Genomic DNA, 20,155 nt, shown 5'->3' with positions numbered 1-20,155 from the left:
AGAGAGAGAGAGAGAGAGAGAGAAAGAGAGAGAGAGAGAGAGAGTGTAAGTATAGGGGGTGGGGGGGTGGCTCAAAGCCCTGCTACTCTGGGTCTCCAGGTGGTGCCTCCCAGCCTCCTCCCCCCTTCCACTTGCCCACCAATGTAGACTCAGATGTTACCATACGAGCCTGCTCAGCGTATTCAGGAAAGACCCCTGCACCAGGAGATGAAGGACACTTGAGTTTCAGATCCCACCATTGAGACTTATATTTGTGGGACCTTGAGCAAATCCCTCTAACTTTTCTCTGTCTCAGTTTACCCTTCTTTACAATAAAGGGATTGGTTAGGTGGTTTTCTTTTCTTTTCTTTTCTTTTTTTATTAATTTATTTTGATTTATCAACAATAACTTCCATATGCTTTTGAATTTAAAATTTTTCTCCCCCTTCCTCCCTACCACCTTCCCCAAGACGGTGCACAATCTGATATAGGCTATATATATACATTCTTATTAAACATATTTTCAGATTAGTGATGTTGTAAGTAAAAATTAGAACCAATAGGAGGAACCACCAGAAAGAGGAAAGAAAACTCAACAGAAGAGAAAAAAATAGCAAATACTATGCTTCGATCTGCATTCAAACTCCATAGTTCTTTCTTTGGATGTGGATAGCATTTTGCATCACAAGGCCTCTGGAGATGTCTTAGATCCTTGTGTTGCTGAGAAGGGTTAAGTTTATCAATATTAGTCATCAGACAACGTGGCTGTTACTGTGTACAACATTCTCCTGGTTCTGCTGACTTCACTCAGCATCAGACCATACAAGTCTTTCCAGGTTTTTCTGTAGTCAGCCTGTTCATCATTTCTTATAGCACAGTAGTATTCCTTTACATTCTTCTACCACAGCTTGCTCAGCCATTCCCCATGGGTAGGTGGTTTTCAAGGCTGATTCTGGACCTGGATGTGTGATCATAGGACTTGCGTTCGAATCCTGCTTCTTCTCTATCATTGACTTGGTCCCGAGGATCCTCCTCTGTTCCATAAGGGCACAGTCTGAGTAATTTCCTGAAATCTTTACCCTCTTAAGTCCTGTGATGAGCTGGGAGAGCCCAGAGAGGGGCGGCCAGGATGGGGCAGGGGCTGGAGACCCTACTATTTGAAGAACCAAGAGTGAGTGCTAGCAGGGACCCCAGAGGCCTCTGGTCCAACGCCCTTGTTTCGCACAAGGGGAAACCGAGGAGAGCTGTTGAGTGACTTGCTCAGGCCACCCAGATAATAAGCAGCAGAGGTTTGAAACTGAGGTTACACAGGCAGTACATGGGCCCTTTGATACTAGAGCCATTGGTCACTTGCTTTGGGAGCCTACGCTCCCTCCCGTGGTCCAGGGGAATGGCATCCTTGCTGAAAAATAGGACAGCAGAGAAGGCTGATGTTCTCCCTGCCTATTGCCAAGGCCCCCACGTCAGATCTGTTTGGCCCATGGGACGCTGGAGTCAGTGAGGAGCGCTTGGCTGAGAGCCCTTTGGGGCTCTGTTCTCTCAGCCATGCTTATCCTGATGATACGAGGAAAGGTTGTGAGTTCCCTGTCCTTGGAGGTAAACCGAGACTAGGGTGAGCTGTGGGTCATAGAGGCTGGAGAAAAGATTCCTCCCCTCAGGGGGGAGTTAGAGACCTCGAGGGTCCCTCCCAGCCCAAGGTTTGGGGAGTCTAGGACGTCTAGAAACTGTGAGGGGAGTTGGGAATCTGGCCAGTGGATGGGGGTGTGGGTAGCTCTGGAACATGTTTTAGAGCTCCTATCACTGGTTTCCTTCATACAAGCGATACCCAGAGGCAGTGAGGGAAAATGGGCCATTATCATCATTCATGATCATCATTAATATCTGGCTTTTATGTAGCACTTTAAAGTACGCACAGCGTTTCACATGCACCATCTCTGTGAGGGAAGCCCCGTCATTCTCTGCTGTTACAGATGAGCAAACCGGCATGAAGAGTCCAGGGTCGTGTGGGTGGTGTCAGAGTCAGGGCTCAAACCCAGAGCCCTGCTGACTCCAACCCCAGCGCTGTGGGAAGGAGCCCAGGTTTGCTTGTTTATTTTGAGGGCCAGGAGGGAGGGGAATGGCCACAATCTGTCACTGAATTAATTTTGTTCTGTTTTTGGCCTGGGCCAGGGATTCCATTTGTAAAGGGAATTCCCAGTATGGAAACATCCTCCACCAATCCAGATTGCCAGCCCCTTCCCTTGAAGGACTGTCGATTGCATTGTTAGGAGGGTCTTCCTTGCATTTGACTGAAACCCCACTCTGCTCCCCTGTAGCCCATTCCTTTACCCGATCCTCACAGGGCATGGACTGGAGGACCCTTTGCATCCCGCCTGCCCTCCTCTGGACACTGTCTAACTCATGGGGGTCTGTGGCAGCCGGCTTGGCATTCTCTTTCATTCAGTCAGCATTTCCTTAGCACTGGCTATATGCTAAGCACTGTATGGGGCTCTTGGGGTACAAAGACAGAAAGGAGATGCCACCTGCCCTCAAGGAGCTTACCTTCTGCTGGAGGAAATAAGACAGAAAATGCAGAGTAACCTCTGGGGGTGGGGAGAGAAGGGAAGCACTATCCGCTGGGGAGGAGTGTGTAAGCTGGGGGCTGCTGCTGGGATTCTCCAAGGTGGAGGGGAGACGGGAGGCAGGAGGTTCCAGAATGGGAAGGATGAGCCAACCCATTTGCTGGAGCACGGGGTGTATGCAGGAAGTTTGGAAAGATAAGTTGGAGCCAGATTGTGCTGGGCTGTAAGAGTGAGGGGGAGGTGTTGGAGGGATTTGGCCAGGCCTGCCTGTGCTTTGGGAATCTCCCTTTGACAGCTGCGTGAAAGGATCGATAGGAGAGGGGAGATACTGGAGGCCAGGAGACCGACTAGAGGCTGTCGTAAAGGCTGAACAAGAGGGGTGTGAGTAGAGAGAAGGGGCCAGATGTGAAACACAGGAGAGGGTCGTGACTAATGAGGAGGTGATTTGGTAGAAAACTGGAGCAGAAGACCTGGATCTGAGATTGTAGGATTATGGGCAAACCCCTTACCCACTCCCAGTCTCAGTTTCCCCATTTGTCGAAGGAGAGTGTTGGCCTTGGTGATCTCCAGGCTTCCCCTCCAACTCTGGCTTTCTAGGCTTCATTGGCTCGTGTGTCTTTCTCAGACTGGGGGTGACGGGGGGTAGGGTCCTGCCTTCCTGGGGAGCCTAGAAACCTTTTTCCCCCTCCTTCCCTGACTGCGGTGGAGCCCAGTGAAGGCTGGCTTCTTTATTGTCCCATGATTAAGGTGCTGTGAGATGCAAACAGCCTTCCCCACCTCCCTTCCAAGCTGTCTAGCTTTCCGGAGAACGTCACCATAATTGGTATTCCACACAGGTTAACAGGCCTGCTGGCCTCTTCAGTATATTACACCTTAATTTCTTTTATTGCAGACTCAGAATTAACAGCCTTTAAACATTATCCCCTTCTCGATTCCCACCAAAACCTATTACCAGCCTGGCTGCTCCTTGGAATCATTTGACTTCAGCGCCTGGCACGTTTCCATGTCCCTGGGAATCTTTCTCCAGCTCGAGCCAGTTCATGAGCAGGGGGAAGGGGGGTCTCATTTGTGCCAAATGAGGGGGTCCTGTGGGGAACTTATTTCCCTCCCTCTTCAAGAGAAAGGAGCACACGGATGGAACCTGTCACTGGAGGCATTCAGGCTGGGGGGCTGGATGACTGTGTTAGGGAGATTTTCCAAGATGTTCCCAAAATCTAGGGTTGGCCTAGGTGAGGGTTCCTGAAGCTTTTGGGGGGTCCTGAACCCCTCTGGCTGTGTGGTGAAACCAAGGACCCCTTTTTAGAATCATGGCTTTAAATGTACAAGATAAAACTCGGTTATCCAGATATTTTTAAAAACAAGTCCACGGATTCCGGGTTGAGAACCCTCAGATCAGATGGTCTTTCTTTTTCTTGGTCTGGTCAGAGGACCTGCCAATCAGTCAGTCAGTGCATATTGATTAAGCACCTACTATGTGCAAGGCACTGTATTCAGTGCTGGGATACAAAGGAAGGTAAAAGTGAGTCCCTGCCCTCGAGGAGCTTCCAGTTTAAATGAGGAGACAACATGCAAAGAACCACGTGCAATCAAGCTATAGACCAGATAAACTGGAACTAGTGAGTGGTGGGAGGGTTGACATGGGCTCATCCTGTCTGTGTGACCTTAGGTGAGTCACCTGAGTCTCTGGGCCTTGTGTGTAAAATGGAAGCAGAATCTCCATCCCTTCTAGTGAGGCGCCGGCAGGAAAAGAGGATGCCTTCTGGCCCAGATACTGGATGGGAGGGAAGGTCTGCAGATGGAACTGCTGAGAACAAGCCTCGGTTCGCACCTCCCTCCGCCTCCTGCCTAGGCATGTAGCAGGAGCTAATAATATTAAGCCCCGGGATTTTCCAGCCTCAGCAGCCGCACACCAGTTGGATCTCCTAACGACTCCTACAAGCAAATGAGGTCTCGGCAGGACCCCTGTGTCAGCTCTTCCGCATCCTGGAAGCCTCGCTGTTTGTCTTCAGACAGAAGGAGGGCCCGCAGCGTGGTGTCCCCTGAATACAAGCACCTCTAAGGCAGCAGGAGAGGAGTTACTGCCTTCACTTTCCAGATGGGGAAACTGAGGCAGGCTCCTAAAGAGGAAGTGACTGGCCCACAGCTTCACAATCAGATCATAGCATAGATGTTGTGGAGTAGTAGAAAGAACACTTGAGGTTTGGCATGTGAGGATACAGGGTCACAGGACAATCACCTCTGAACTAAGGACCTGAAAGGCCATCTGGTCATAGGATTATTAGGCCCGTCTAGCCCAAGCCCTTCATTTTACAGATGAGGAAACTGAGGTCTGTGAGGCATCTGGGAGGTGCAGTAGAGCCCTGGACCTGGAATCAGGAAGGAGTGAGCTCAAATCTAGCCTTTGTGAGTTCAAATCTGGCCCCAGACATTTACTAGTGACCCTGGGCAAGTCACTTCGCCCTGTTTGCCTCCGTTTCCTCATCTGTAAAATGAGCTGGAGAAGGAAAGGGCAATCTACTCCAGTATCTTTGCCAAGAAAACTCCAAATGGGGTCACAAAGAGTTGGACATGACTGAAAAATGACTGAACAGAACAACAAGACCCACTCCACTCCACCACCCTGTTCTGCTGACATCTAGAGACCTGTGTTCTGCTCAGGGCAGGGATAAGGTGGAGGGCTTCCGGAAGAGGGTGGTCTGGAGGGTGGAAGGCCTGATGAACGTGGAAGGACCTGGGAGTGTTTGCCCTGGAGAACAGAAGGGAGGGAATGGTTGAGGGTTCTTTGTGTATCTGAAGGGAAGTCACGTGGGGCCCCAGGGTTCCAAACCAGGAATGAGGATTTCAGCTCATGGCAACTTCAAGCTTCCTGCCAAGGGGAGCTGTCCATTATGCGGACAGCTGCCTGGGCTATGCACTCCCTCTGGATGGCCACTGGCCAGGCCCCTGAGGTCCCCTCTCGGTTCCTGGTTCTGTGGTTAGAGAATGTCTCCAAGGCCCCCTCCAGCTCCGACATTGGGCATGTCCTGGAGATTTGGGCCCCATGCCACTCTCCCTCAGGTGTGTGTGAGGAAAGCAAAGAAAGGGGTGGTTAAGAGTCCATCAACAAACGTTTATGTCTGGGAGGGAACCATCCTTTCTTCCCTTTTCCTGAGCAGGGAGAGGCCCCTTGTGTGCTGTCCAGCTGGCCCGTCCATTTGTGTGGCCTTCCCTCTTGTCATTCATTAATTTATCAAGAGCTCTAAGACACGGGGTTCTCTGTGATCCCGGGCACTGTACAAGCTTCTCTGAATGACTTTCCCTGTTTCTACAAGGGGAATCATAATACTTCATCTCCAGACCTTCCAGGGTTGTTCTGGGGTGAAGGAAGGAAGTTTTTCCTTAAACATGAGCCTTTATTCCAGTCAGTAGATGGGGGGTTGTTAGGCACCCAGTGGTCAGCTCCCAGAGCAAGTTTAGAGAAAAGGTGCTTGCCTGCCAGGAGTTTACAGTCTGGGAGGGGCTTATTGTACACACACACACACACACACACACACACCCACACCCACACCCACCATGCACACCATACATACATCCATCACACACTCGCATACCCCCCCCCACACACACCATGCACATCATACATACATCCATCACACACACACACACATCCCACACCATGCACACCATACATACACCCCCCCCCCCCCACACACACACACCCCGTTTTGGTCAAATCATGGCATCTTCTAGGCCCTGAAGTCTATTCTCGAGGGAAGATTCCAAAGATTCCTCCTCTCCCCCTTGTCCAGCCAGCGAGCTCAGAGCCCCGGCCTGCACCATCCCCATCCTCTCACACTCCCCTTCCAGCTCTGATGACGCCCTCTTGCTCCGGGCCAATCATCCCTGAGGGTCCATGTGTCCCTAAGCAGGCTGCCCCGGAGTAGCCAGGCTCCCTTGACTTGGACCTCGGGGTGCCCCAGTGAGGATGCGCCCCCATCTCCAGCTCCTCCTAGCTATTGGACAGCCGGCCCCCTGGGCACACACAAGGCTTGCTCAAGCAGACACAACCCTTTTGCCTTGGGGCCCTTAGAAATGCTGAGTAAACTCAGTGTGTAGGAACAGAAAATGCAAATGATTCCAGCCAATTAATCTGGCCGAGGCAGCCATTCCCTGAAGAAGTGAGTCGAGAGTGGGCAAGAATGAATAATAGATGGAGACACCCTCTTATTAAGAAAATACATTTCTCCCCTGAGCTAGCAGCTCCACGGGCCTCCTCCCTGAGCCCATCTTTCTCCCTCTCCCCCTGCAGCCTCGGGGGCTTCCTGGGATGCTGAAGAGACAAATCAGAGGCTCTCTGAGTGTCGGAGTAGAAGGGGACCTTAGAGGTCATCTGGTCCTCCTGCCCCTCCCCTCTTATTTCCTAGATGATGATTCTAAGGCTCAGAAAGGGTAGGAGCTTGGCTGAGGTCCCCCAGCTGGCCGTAAGGGCACAGCGTCCTCCCGACTTGGCCGTCCCTGGCTGTGGATCTCACACAGGAGCCCCGGGGCAGGTGCCAACCTCTGTTTAAATTTAGCCCTCTCTGTGCTAGCAGAAGGCTGCTTATCCATCGGGGAGCTGCTGGCCTGGCAGATAAATACCAAGGCCTACCACAAGCTTGAGCAGTGGGGGGCCCTGCCTCCCCAGCTGAAGCTTCTCTAATCTTGCTGAAACTGGGGTTTCTCCTCTTGAGGATTGCAAGGACGAGAAAGCAGAATGAAAAACCACCGCTCCTCCGCTCCCCTGCCAATGGAGAAGGCTGCTTAGAGCAGCCCTGGGAAGGGGTGGGTCCTACCTTGACAAACTTAATCCTTCAAAGGGGCATTGGATGGGCATGAAGGAGACCACAGCTCGGGTCTTGGCTGTTGGAGGGTCCTAGAGTCTGGAGTCATAACCATCCAGTCCATCCAACCCCCTCATTTTACAGATGGGGAAACTGAGAGCCAGAGGAGCCAAGTGACTTGCCCAGGGTCCCATAGCCAGTATGAATTGGAGGTGAGATTCAAATCCAGGTCTTCCTGGCTCTGAGGCTGCCTCTAACCACTGTCCAATACTGGTCCTCACTTATCTGTGTTACTTTATGTATTTCTCTCCGTGACCCCTCTCTCTCTCCTGCTGGATTCTAGGCCCAATGGGGACAGAGAAGGTGTCACATCCATAGAAAAAGCCAGACTGGGATCACCCAGGATGAGGACGTGTGGGTGGGCTGCTTTCTGTAACGGAGGGCGTGCTTATCCTAAGGCGGCCACAAATCTCCCCCCGGTGCCCAGCACTGTGCTCTCTGCATGTAGGACCCACGATCAAAGTTGACTGAATGCACTGGCAAGTCCCTTAAACTCTCTGGCCTAGTTTGCTCATCTGTAAAATGGGAGATGTAGATTAGACAGCACCAAGGCCCCCTTCGTGCTCTGGTCTTCTGTGGTCCAAATTAACCAGGGGACTTTACAACCTCTGGTACAAGAATATGGGGTTGTCATAGGCCCACAGACTGACTGTCTGGATTGGAAGGAATCTTTGAGATCATTTGAAAGAGGGGCAGACTGAGGCCCAGAGGGGAGAGTGGACTTACTCAAAGTCACACAGCAAATCAGCGACAGAGAGAAAGCTCAAGCCCTGACTTGAAAGTTGACTCTTCCCCCAGGCCCAAGATGCTGCCGGATTCCTTGGCTGGCGCCAGCCGGAGGGACCCCTTGTGGGGCTGGAGGCCACCGGGGCTGGGTCAGTCCATCACCCTGAGCTGTCAGGAGCTGAATAGTGCCCCTCCCACAAATCACAGGGAAGGGAAGATGCCTTTGTCATGCCAGAGGTACAGCGGAGAGCGGCTACAGGGAGCCTGGCATTCTCAAGGAAGAGCCCAGGCATCCCTTGGCGACAGCTGGGGCCGCAGGTTGGGAAGCGCCCTGGGACGGCCCAGCTTCACTGACTGGTTGCCGGGGCCTGGGGCCCAACTGTGGGAAACCCTGGGTCTCCCTTTCTGAGGAGGGCACCAGAGGGTCCTCGGTGTTGTTGGCCATCTTATCGAGATGTCGTAGAGGAGATCGATGGTTCAGGGAATGGCTGGACCAGATGGCCTCGGAGACCCGCCCCAACCTTAAGATTCTTGAGATAAGACCCTGCAGCTGGCTCATTTCCCTTAGACGCCGGCGTTCATGCCTAGCCTAGATCATCATGTGTGGAGCTGGATTTGCTACCATCCAAAGTGTAGGCCCTGAAAATTAGTTCTGTTGAATTTTTCTTATAAGGAAAGTCAGTGTGGAATGGGGGGAGGAGAGGCAAAGCCTTGGGAGAGGTCTTAACACTTGCTTCAGCAACATGGCTTCCTGGGCTCTATCCCATGGCCCCAGGTGACCAGGAGAGCTCCCAGTTCAATAGCAGGATGCCCTATTTCAAGTCAAGTTGAGGTTCACAAAGGGTTGCCCCTGCAAAGCCGACCAGGAGCCACCTCCTCAAGGAAGCCTTGCTGGGCTCCCCCACTTGGCAGCGTTTTCTCCCTCTTGAAATGACTTTCTATCTACTGCATGGTGTGTCTGTGTTGTAACTCTTCCCTCCCCACCCCAATGGAACGTAAGCTCATGGGGGGCAGGATTTGCTTCGCTGCTGTCTTTATATCCCCAGTGCCCTTGTACTGTATCTGACACATAGTAGGTGCTCAGTCATTGCTTGTTTGTTGATGGCTGGCTGGCTGGAGGAGAGGTGAAGATACACCAAACCAGGCGCCATTTTCCTTTAAGACCCGCCCATCCTCAATGTCCACTAAAAAGACCAAGAGGCCCGGGGAAGACTGAATACCAATTTTTGATTCTGATTCCTTGCCTAGAGAGACAGAACTTCCAGAAATTTGGAAGGTCTGGGGATAAAAATAGTGACTTTTTTCCTTTATGTTTTTGGCTCAGAGTGGGGGAGAAAGATGGAATTTTAGAGGAAAGATGAAATGCCATGTTGGCCGGGGTTTCTGGAAAGCACTCTCTATTCTGGGACTTGCTTTGCCCATCATCTCTTCTTTGAGGCAGGGTGGCAACTTGGAAAGAGCCCTAACTTCAGGGACAGAGGGCCTGCCGAGAACTCCCCATGTGACCTTGGACCAGGTTCTTAACCTCTGCGGGCCTCAGCTCCCTCCACTGTGAAATGACCAGGTTGGATTCGACTCTCCCTTTTGTCGTCAGGGCTGATGCCTTTGTGAAGTGTGATGTACAGGCAGCAGGAAGGAAGGTCAGAGGCAGAAAACTGAAGGGATAAGGCAAGGGGCGATCTGGAAAGGTCTTTGGAGAAAACAGGCTGCCCCCCCATCCTCCTGCTCCCCTGTGTTCTTGGGCTTTTTCCCAGGCCATCACATCTTGACCGTCTCCCTCGGTGCCTGTGTTCTTCCTTTTTTTTTTTTTTTTTTTGCTCCTGAGTTGGGAGGGTTTGAGGGGATTGAGGGGATCCTGGCGGAAGGCAAACTCAGATGTCACACACTGATTAATGATGGTGGGCCTGAACTCTCCCCCGCCGGGCTGGCGGGACAAAGACATTAGCATAGATGTTTTCTCAGCCCTGCCGCAGCACCAAAGCAGGGTATGTATGCACCTCTCCTCAAGCCATCCTGTCCCAGATCTCTCTGGACCTTAAGACTCTGAGGCCTTGATACGCAGAACCACGGGTTCTATACCTGCGATTTCACTGGGGGAGTGGAGCAAGAAACTCCCAGTGTGGAAACTCCCTCCACCAAATGCAGATCAACAGTTCATTGGTGATTTGTCATCCTAACGAGGCACCAGCCAGGAAGGATCCAGCGTGTGTCCCCTGTGTGACTTCACCCAGGTCTAGCCCTCTATCATGACGTGCTGCCATCCTTAGCCTGAGATTTTGTCCCCGCAGGTCACTGAGGGGTGGCCGTAAGCTCTGTGAGACAGTGACCCTGTTGTGATGATCTTGCAGAGTGCCCTCCTTTCTGCTTTGGGGATTGGACGCACACCAGTTACCTGAAATTGGTGTTAAATGAATGACGTTGTGTACCTGGACACCATAGAGATGTTCCTCCCTTAGGGTTCCATGTGACTCCTAATCTGGGAAATCTTCAGATTGAGAGACGAATGCATGTCTTCAGCATAGACGAGTTGCACACTGTCCTCACATTTGTCCTCAGTCCACTTTCTTTAGTCTTTCAGAGGGGGTGACCTAGGCCCCTAACGTGCCACCCAACTCTGCTGCTTAATGCCTGTGTGAGCTTGGGCAGCTCACTGGCCATTTCTGGGCCTCAGCGTCTGCTGCTAGAGGCAGCGACCTTGTACAGTGGATAGAGCAGTGACGTGGAGTCAGAAAGACCTGAGTTCAGATCCAGCCTCAGACACTTTCTGTCTTTGTGACCCTGGGCAAGTTGTTCACCCTGTTTGCCTCAGTTTCTTCTACTGTAAAATGGGGATGATAATAGCACCCACCTCCCAGGTTGTTGTGAGGATGTTGTGATGAGATGAGATTGTATTTGTAAAGTACTTAGCACAGTGCCTAGAACATAGTAAGTGCTTAATAAATACTAGTTATTGTTAGCAGTAGTATTAATACTGTCCAATGAGGTTGCACTAGATGGCTTCTCAAGGCCCTTCCAGCTCAAAATCTATGAGAACAGTGATCCCTGGACCCTTTGTGATCATCTAGATGGATCTAGTGTGTGGACTTGACCTGGCACTGACAAGTGAGATTGTGGCCTCTGACCTAATCTCTCTTTTTTTCTTTTTCTTTTTTTTTTGGCTAGGCAGTGGGATTAAGTGACTTGCCCTGGGTCACACAGCTAGTAAGTGTTGTGTGTCTGAAGCCGGATTTGAACTCAGGTCCTCCTGAATCCAGGGCCAATGCTTTATTCACTGCACCACCTAGCTGCCCCTGACCTCATCTCTCAACAAAGGAGGCAGAGAAGAGGGAGAGGCCTGCTCCCCTCTGGGGGTCATTTCCTCCCTGTGTTGAATGAGGGGTTTCATGTAAAGCTCCCTAAAGTTCCTTTGAGCTCTGACCCAAAGCCAAGGCTGTTGCCCATGCTCCATGCCTGACCCTGCCTTGCACTGACCAATTGCCCTTTGGGAGGCTTAAACCTCTGCACTCTGACTGCCTTGCGGGGTGTTTGGGGGCCCCAGGCAGATGCTTCAGAAAGGAGAGGGACAGAGCTGGGGAGGGGGAAGGGTGATCATCCTACTGTCCCAGCTCCCCAGGACCAGACAGAGCCAGTCACTGGGTGGGAGGCTGGGCATGAATGAATAAAGCAACTTCCCTGCTCTAGCTGCCTCTGTGTGTGTGTGTGTATGTGTGTATATACACATGTGCGTGTGTGTGTGTGTGTGTGTGTACGTGCCTGTGATGAGTCTCCTTTCCCCAGCACCTCCCTGCTCCCTATTTTTTGTTCCCGTGCCCAAATGGCATTTCCCCAGACAGTCCCCATTGACTGGGGTGATGGTTTAATAGTCGCGTCCTTTCTTGGACAGGCATCTGAATGTGCCTGCCCAGGCAGCGAGCAGGGGAGTGGGCTAGATCGGAGCCCCCCCAAAGGTAATTGGAATTCTGCTGGCTAGGGTTGTCTTGGTAACGCGGAGGGGTCTGGCAGACACTCACAGAGGGGAAGCAATAGTCGTGGAATTGCAGAATCCGAGAATGTCAGGGCCAGGAGAGACCTTGGAACAATGTTAGAATATAGAATATTAGCAAGTCATTGTTGGAGAGGGCCTTAGAACAGAGAATGTCAGAGCTGGAGGGGGGTGCCTCAGAGCCGGGACAGACCTTGGAATGTGGAATGGCGGAGCTGGGGGAGGCTTTGGAGGCAGTCTCTGCACACCTCCTCTCCAGGTGCGGGGCACTTGCCTCAGAGCTCTTTCTTGGTCCAGATCTGTGATCTGTGACTTGATGATTCTTGTCGATCTCTCTAGAATTCCCTGTCCTTTGGAGCTGTGCTTGAGAGCAGATCCAGGACTCGGGAGAGTTTGGTGTGCTATTTATTCCCAGCTCTGCTGTGAATTTGCTGTGTGACCTTGGGCAAATCTCTTCCCTTTTCTCTTTTCCTGTAAAAAGAGAGAGTCATAAATGGTGTCCGAGGTCCCGCCTGGCTCTGACATGAGGTGGTTGGAAGGGGCCTCCCTGCTCAGGAGAAGGGGAGCAGGTGAAAGAGCTATTCGTCCTGGCAGGTAAATCAAGGTGTCTGTAGCTCAGAACATTCCCCTGCAGGGCTGTGGTGGGGGAGGATTCAGGATGATCCCTGGGGCTCATCCCACTGAGAGAGGGAGAGGGGCAGACATCAAATACGAGGCAGTGGGCGTAGAGGGTAGAGTGCTAGAGCTGAAATCAGGAAGACCTGGGTTCCGATCGCACTTGTGGCAGGCACTTGCTGTGTACCCCTCAGCTTTCTGAGCCTGGGCTTACTCATTTATAAAGTGGGAACAGCTCCTCCATCCCAGGCTTCTGGGAGGACCAAATCTGATAAAGGGTGGATAGGAAGTACCCTAGGACAGTGCCCAGCTGTTGTATTTTCATCACCATCAGTTTCTTCAGTGAGGGCCCTCCCCCCCACCATGGGTCACAGCCCCTCTCTCATCCCGTAGTTGGCCTGCGCATGACTGGTGGCTGTTGGAAAGCCTCTTGGGGACCTCTGTGCCCCTGCCCAGACTTCCTGCCCCACTTGCCTTTCTTTAGGAGTTTTAAAACTTTGCACATGACAGACTGTACTGGGTCCAATTTACTTTACACCGTAAACAAACTTTGCATGTGACAGACTGTACCGGGTTCCATTTACTTTACACCAGCAAAACCAAACCACATACAGACAAGCTTGCATTCCATGCATATGGACCATCCGGAGTTTTCCATGTTAGCCCAGATGCTGGGAGTCTCTGCTTCCAGCCCCTTGCATCAAAGGACTTTTCTGGTCCCAATCCTTCTCATGGCTCAGGGCCTGAGACCCTCAATCAGCTAATAAGTTGTGGAACTAGAAGAGAGTTCAGAACCCAATTGTAATTTTTTAAAGTTTTATTGGTGTCTTTTTTTGGTGTTGTCTGTGACCCCACCCTTACCCAGTGAACACCCTTCTCAATTAATCAATTAACAAGCAATTTTTAGTGGTTTACTATGTGCCAGGAACTGGGGGATACAAAGAAAGACCATTAAGAAAAGCCAGAGTGGATAGAACACTGGCCCTGGAGTCAGGAGGACCTGAGTTCAAATCCAGCCTCAGACATATAACACTTACTAGCTGTATGACCCTGGGCAAGTCACTTAACCCCATTGCCTCTAGCAGAAAAAAGAAAAAGAAAAGCTAGCCACCAAGCAACCAGGCCAGGTGGCTCTCAGTGCCCATAGTGGTTCTCCTCTCCATGAAAACAAGGAAGGTGTGCTTGCTTCATTGATCTGTTCTCCCAAGCAATGCTTGGTTGTTATAATTACAGTTTCCTTTACCCTGTTGTAGTTACTGTATATGTTGTTTTCCTGGTTCTGCCGACTTCACTCTGCATCCGTGTAAGTCTTCCCATGCTTCTCTGAATTCTTCATAGTTATCGTTTCTTACAGCACAAAAATAAAGCCATAACATTCACACAGCAAACCTTGTTCAACCATGCCCTAATGGATGGGCATCTACTTTGTTTCTAGGTCTTTGCTACCACAAAAAAATGCTGCTGTAAATAGTTTGGAGTATGTGGGATCCTTCTGGTTTTTGGCCTCCTTAGGATATGTGCCTTACAGTGACTTCTCCCATTTTACAGGGCAGGAAACTGAGGCCCAGAGCCACTTCCCTGATAATAAGAACCCATTTGACTCATTAGAACACTCTACAGTTTACAGAACACTTTCCCATTCATTTTATTAATAACAATTCATGTTCCTGTACCACTCTGTAGTTTATGAGACCTTGTCCTGGTGGCATCCTGATGAGGTAGGTAATTTGACTACATATTAAGGTCTAGTAACATGGCTCTTAGAGACGTAAAACAACTCGTCCAAGGTCACACAACTAGGAAGCATAAAGAACAAAATGTTGACCCTTGTTAGTTTGGGTCCGACCATGTCACCCCTACTTAGCAAACTGTAGTGGCTCCCTATTGCCTCCAGGATCAGGTACGACATCCTTGGCTTGGCCTTCAAAGCCTTTTCTCACCTAGTTCCCTCCTGCCTTACTCCCTGACCTGTGCTTTTGGATCTAGGGACACCGGCCTCCTGGCTGTCCCACAAACAAGACCCTCTATCTCCTGGCTCTGGGTGTTTTCTCTGGGTCTCTCCAATGCCTGGAATGTTCTCCCTCCTCCGCTTCTACTACTGATGCATAAACAGCATCTTAAAGGAAGAGAAGGACTCTAGGAAGTGGGAGTAAAGAGGGGGTATATCCCAGGCAGGCACTTAATCTCCCTGGCCTCAGTTTCCTCATTTGTAAAATGAAGCATTTGAATTCAGTGGCCTCTGAGGTCCTTTTTAGGTCTCCATCTATGTTCCAGTGACTTTGGCTCTGTTATGGACTAAATGTGTGACCTTGGGTAAGTCACTCTCTGGGCCTCAGTTTCCTCGACTGTAATATGAAAGGCTAGGACCTGGTGGTAGGCACTTCTCCTCAACATCTAGGATTATGACCTCCACCCCGACCTCATGCTCTCTAGATCACTTTGAGACAAGCAGAGTGGCCCCCATTTTCCAGGAAAAGGGATACCATTATCCCCATTTCCCAGTAGAGATAACTAAGTCCCTATCACCCCACCCCCAAGAAAGGAAATGACCTGCCCAAGGTCAGGGAGCACGTTGAAGGCAGAGCCTGGACCAGCCTCCCCCAGCCTGGGCCTTTCTTCCTCAGATCGGCCACCTCTCCATTTTGGACAGGGCCCGACGAATCGGATTTCCTCCGTCCAGCTTGGGGGTGGAAGCTGGGCTCCTTTGTTCAAGCTCCCTGGTTGCCATGGGACCGGATTATGATATCATCAGCTCAGGGCGATTATATAACGTTCTTGAGGGCCAAGGAGATCAGGGTTAACATTCCGCTGGGCCCAGACATAGAGGCAGCTGTTGTCTGGCAGCTGACCTATTTATGTAAGGGCATTGGGAGGGCAAGTGGGCGGTGGTGCCTGGGCAGGATCAGGACTAGGGACCGCAGGGCAGAACTGGGACCTGGGATTGAAGAAGCCTCGTGGCATGGTCCTGCAGGATGGGTGGGGATGGGAGCTGTTAAAAGGCATGGGGGGGGGTGTCCCAGTGCTCTTTCATTCGGTAGATTCCACTAACCCTGAGATGCTCAAGGACAGGGCTCAAGTCTCTTTTCAAAAATGTGTAAAACTTAAAATAAATTTTTATTGGTGCTTTTTGGTTTTTATATTACTTTCATTTTCAGTCCACCATCCATTGTCAGGTGGTCAGCATTTATTACTATGTGGGATACAAAGAAAGAAAAAAAAACACCATGGGCTTACATTCTAATCAGGGAGACAACCTACATTATGGAGGGGAGAGCACTGGTTTTAGAAGGATCTGCTCTGGGTTCAAATCCTACCCCTGGTGCTTATTGCCTGTGTGACCTTGGACCTTTCATTCAATCATTTGATCAGTAAATACTTATTAAGTGCCTGTAGATTTAGATCAGGAAGGGACCTAATCTAAACCCCTGAAATTTTACACGTGAAAACACTGAGGCAAACAGAGGTTAAGTGACTTGCCCAAAGTCACCCAGCTCCTAAGCGTCTGAGGCCAGATTTGAATTCAGGTCTTCCTGGCTCCAAGTCTAGTGCTCTATCCATTGCACCACCTAACCGCCTTATCTGTAAAAGGCAGCAGTTAGACTAGATGACCTTTGACGACCTTGCTACCTCTAGATCTGTGATTCCTATGATCCAAAGTCTCTTAATCTCTCTGTGCCTTAATTTCCCCATCTGTAAAAAAATGAGGGAGTTGTTGATCATTGTACTTAAAGGCACAGTACCTGGCACATAGTACTAGCTGTATGAATGCTAGTTATTATTAGCTATTAATCACCACATCATTTGAGTCTGACAGTATAGGCAGTGCTCAGCACCCACAGCCCCCCTCCTCTACAAAAACAAGGAATAGCCTATCTAAACTTGACACCTCCGTCACCACCTCGCACCAGTGCTGCTCCGCTCAGTGGGCCTTTAATAATGCTGTTGTGGGGCAGCTAGGTGGCGCAGTGGATTGAGCACCAGCCCTGAAGTCAGGAGGACCTGAGTTCAACTCCGGCCTCAGATCAAACACTTGACACTTACTAGCTGTGTGACCCTGGGCAAGTCACTTAACCCCAATTGCCTAAAAATAAAAAAAAAATAATAATAATAATGCTTGTTGCTAGTCAAAGACTATAGTAATCTATTATTTGATAAACCCAAAGACCCCAGCTTCTGGGTTAAGAACTCACTCTTTGACAAAAACTGCTGTGAAAACTGGAAAAGAGTATGGCAGAAACTAGGCATAGATCAAAATCTCACACCATATACCAAAATAAAGTCAAAATGGGTTCATGGTTTAGATATAAAGACTAATACTATAAGCAAACTGGGAGAGCAAGGAATAGTTTACCTATCAGATTTATGGAGAACAGAAGAATTCATGACCAAACAGGAGATAGAGGACATTATGAAATGCATAATGGATGACTTTGATTACATTAAACTGAAAAGTTTTTGCACAAATAATGCTTGTTGCATTGTCAGATAAGTAGTAGTAAAATGAATAACTTCTGACATTTCTGCGTCTGTTTTAATGTTTGCATCAGATTTTATCACCTCAGTCTCTGAAGCCCGTTTGGGCCTTGCAACAACCCAGTGATTACATTTTACAAATGAAGAAACTGAGGCTCAGTGACTTGCCCAGGTTCACGTGACTATGAATGTCTGAGCCCAGCCTGGAGTTCTGGTTTCTTGGTCTTTTCACGGGCCAGCACCTCCTCTCTGGAGCTGTCCAAGCTGGAAGCCTCACTACCAGGAATGCTAGGGAGATGGTTCTTGCCCTGGGGTGGCTAGGGCTGCCAAGATGCTTTGAGGGCCTTCCCAGTTCTTCTTCTCTGGAGCACAGAAAATAAAAAGAAATCTGCCCCTTGTGAATTGGGGCATCACTGGCCCTTCCCCTGGAGCCAGGCTGTTCTGCTTTGAAGATGGGTCAGGGTCTAGGAGGGGTCTGTCTTTGGGACAACGTCCCTACAGTCTGCATGGCCGGGCTCTGGAGAGGCAGCAAAGGGCCTTCCCCTCTGGCTTTGGGGACGTCCTCACCAGGAATATGCACAGTCTGACACAGGCTCTTATCCAAACGAGAGCACAGTTCATAAACTCAGAGATGGTTCTTTCATGTGTGTCATTTTCCTCAGCAATGGGTAAGGCCAGAGCAGAGGAAAGTAGCTGCGGACTGCCCCCCTCCTTACTCTTCTCCTAGTCCAGATTCATAAGGAAGACAGTAGTAGTCAAAGGAGAATGGGACAGGGTGTATGGAGACCTGGGTCCAAAGTCTAACCCTGCCATTCTAACTCCACTGAAACCACAGACAAATGATCTTTTCTGTGGGTCTCAGTTTCCACGATTACTCTCTTGGACTAGATGATCTCTTAAGGGCCCTCCCAGCCCTGACATTCCCTATTCTAGGGACCTTTCCAGCTCTGACATCCCCTGTTCTAAGGCCCTTCCTAGCTCTGACATCCCCTGTTTTAAGTTCTCTCTCAGCTCTGATACCCCAAGATTCCATGCCTTTCTCTCCCCTCCTGTCCTGCCAGCGCCTGACACCTCTTTCTGGAGAGCTCCAGGACAGAGACTGCCCTATTGGTTTTCCTCACACCCTCTTGTCTCGCCCAACACAGAGCCCCCAGACCCATCCAGCCCTATGGCTTACTTTGCCAGATGAGGAAGCTGGAGCCCAGAGAGGTTATTTGCCCAAGGTCACACTGGCTGTGTCTCAGTCGGTGTTCCTTAAATCATTATTCAAGTACATATCTACAATGCATGTGAATGCTATGCAAATCACATGCAAATAAACCAGTGGCTCTTGGGAATGGCTTGGTTTGGGGAAGACTGATGTTCAGGACATTCCCAGTGTCCTCCATTTTGGAGGGTGGCGTTTTGACCAGGCTAGTCCAGATTAGGAGATGAGGAGGGGGATGTTCTCCCCCGCCTAAGCCTGTCCCCCAGCGCCAGCCTCTGACACAAGGCAGGCGGCACACAGCGTGCCAGTGTCTAGGGCCAGACAAAGCCCCCAGCATGGCCCTGTCAGGTGCTCGCTGAAGGGACCCTTCCCCGCCAGGCCCTTTGTGTAGAGATGCCTTCCTGGGGCGAATGTCTCGGGAAGATGGGCTGGTTGTCGAGGGAGAGGGGGAGGAGGAGAACAAGGTTTCGATTGTGTGGTCCAAGGCGAACCTCCCGTCCCATGCGGATACCTTAGAAACAAGAGAACCCCTGCAGGAGGGGGCGGGGGGAGTGAGTCACAGGAATGTCCCCACGGTGGAGTCATGGTCACAAGCCTGTCTCCAAGGGCCTGGGGTGGGACTGGAAGGAATGGCCCAAGAGGCAGGAAACGGGTTCAGGTCGCAGCTCTCAGATTTGTAAATTTGGGGTCCCCCTCACTGAAGGTCTTCACGTACAGACTGGATGTCCGTTTGGGTGTGGGTTGTGACTCAAAAGTGAATTGGATTTACCTGAGGCAGGGCTGTGCAAAGTGATTAGCCTCACTGTCTCCTCCAGCCTTTGGGGGCTATGGGTTGGACGGGATGACCTCTGAGGTCGCTTCGCACTCTGAAGGAATGCTGTACTTGAAGCCAAGAGGTCTGAGTTCGGATCCCCCAATTACCAGCTGATTATCAGGTCATTTCTTGTCTCTAAGCCTCAGTTTTTTCATCTGTGAAATGGGGGATGATAATACATTACTTATCTCCCAGGGCTATGGTGGGGAAAGTACTAGCTAAGTGTTTCTCCTTGTTATTTCTTCTGGTGACTCAGATTTTGGTCTGAACCACAGAAACGCCCAGCTGGCCTCTCTTTCCTCCCCCGCAAGGCCGGGCTCAGAGCCCTGGCCCCTGCAGGCCCCCAAGAAGTGTTGGTTTCAATGAAAGTTCATCTTGGATGAACATGTTACCCGAGAGCTGGGCAGGAAGATGCCTGAGTGGTGGAGGAGTCGGTGATGGCGTGCTGGAGGAGCCAGGCCTGCGGGCTCTCTGTAGGATGGTGCCTTTTCATGTCTCAGGGCTGTCTGTCCCATCTCAGCCCACTCCTCCTAACCCTCCTCGTGTCTCTCCCCTGGCAGCCAAGAAGACGTGCTCAGACAGCGACTTCACTTGTAACAACGGGCACTGCATCCCAGAGCGCTGGAAATGTGATGGCGAGGAGGAGTGTCCTGACGGGTCCGACGAGGCCGAGGCCACGTGCAGTGAGTGCCCAGGGCCTGGCGGGAGGCCCGGGATGAGCACTTGGGTGGGAGGCTTGGGCAAAGGCAGGGCATCTGAGGGGGGCAGCCCTGACCAGGAGACCCAAGGAGTAACTCACCTGAGGATCTGGGGCACAGTGTTCCCTCCTTTGGGCCCCAGTGTCCTCATCTGTGAGATAATATGGTTGTGCTAGGTGATCTCCAAAACCCCTCCCAGCCCTAACGTCCCCTGTTCTCAGACCCCTCCCAGCCCTGACAT

General features: G+C 50.8%; 1 protein-coding gene across 1 annotated transcript in view; it reads left to right on the top strand.

Annotated features, from left to right (window-relative positions):
• Window positions 1–20,155, top strand: part of LRP8 (LDL receptor related protein 8) — a 132,287-nt gene that overhangs the window by 64,310 nt on the left and 47,822 nt on the right. The window contains exon 3 of the mRNA XM_027852724.1: window positions 19,777–19,899. Within this exon, the coding sequence (XP_027708525.1) occupies window positions 19,777–19,899 (123 nt within the window). The remainder of the gene's footprint in view (window positions 1–19,776; window positions 19,900–20,155) is intronic.

This window comes from Vombatus ursinus, unplaced genomic scaffold (assembly GCF_900497805.2).
Source record: "Vombatus ursinus unplaced genomic scaffold, bare-nosed wombat genome assembly UNPS02009824.1, whole genome shotgun sequence".
Lineage (NCBI taxonomy): Eukaryota > Metazoa > Chordata > Mammalia > Diprotodontia > Vombatidae > Vombatus > Vombatus ursinus.
The sequence above is the reverse complement of the archived record's forward strand: the minus strand, read 5'-3'. Positions and strand labels throughout refer to the sequence as shown.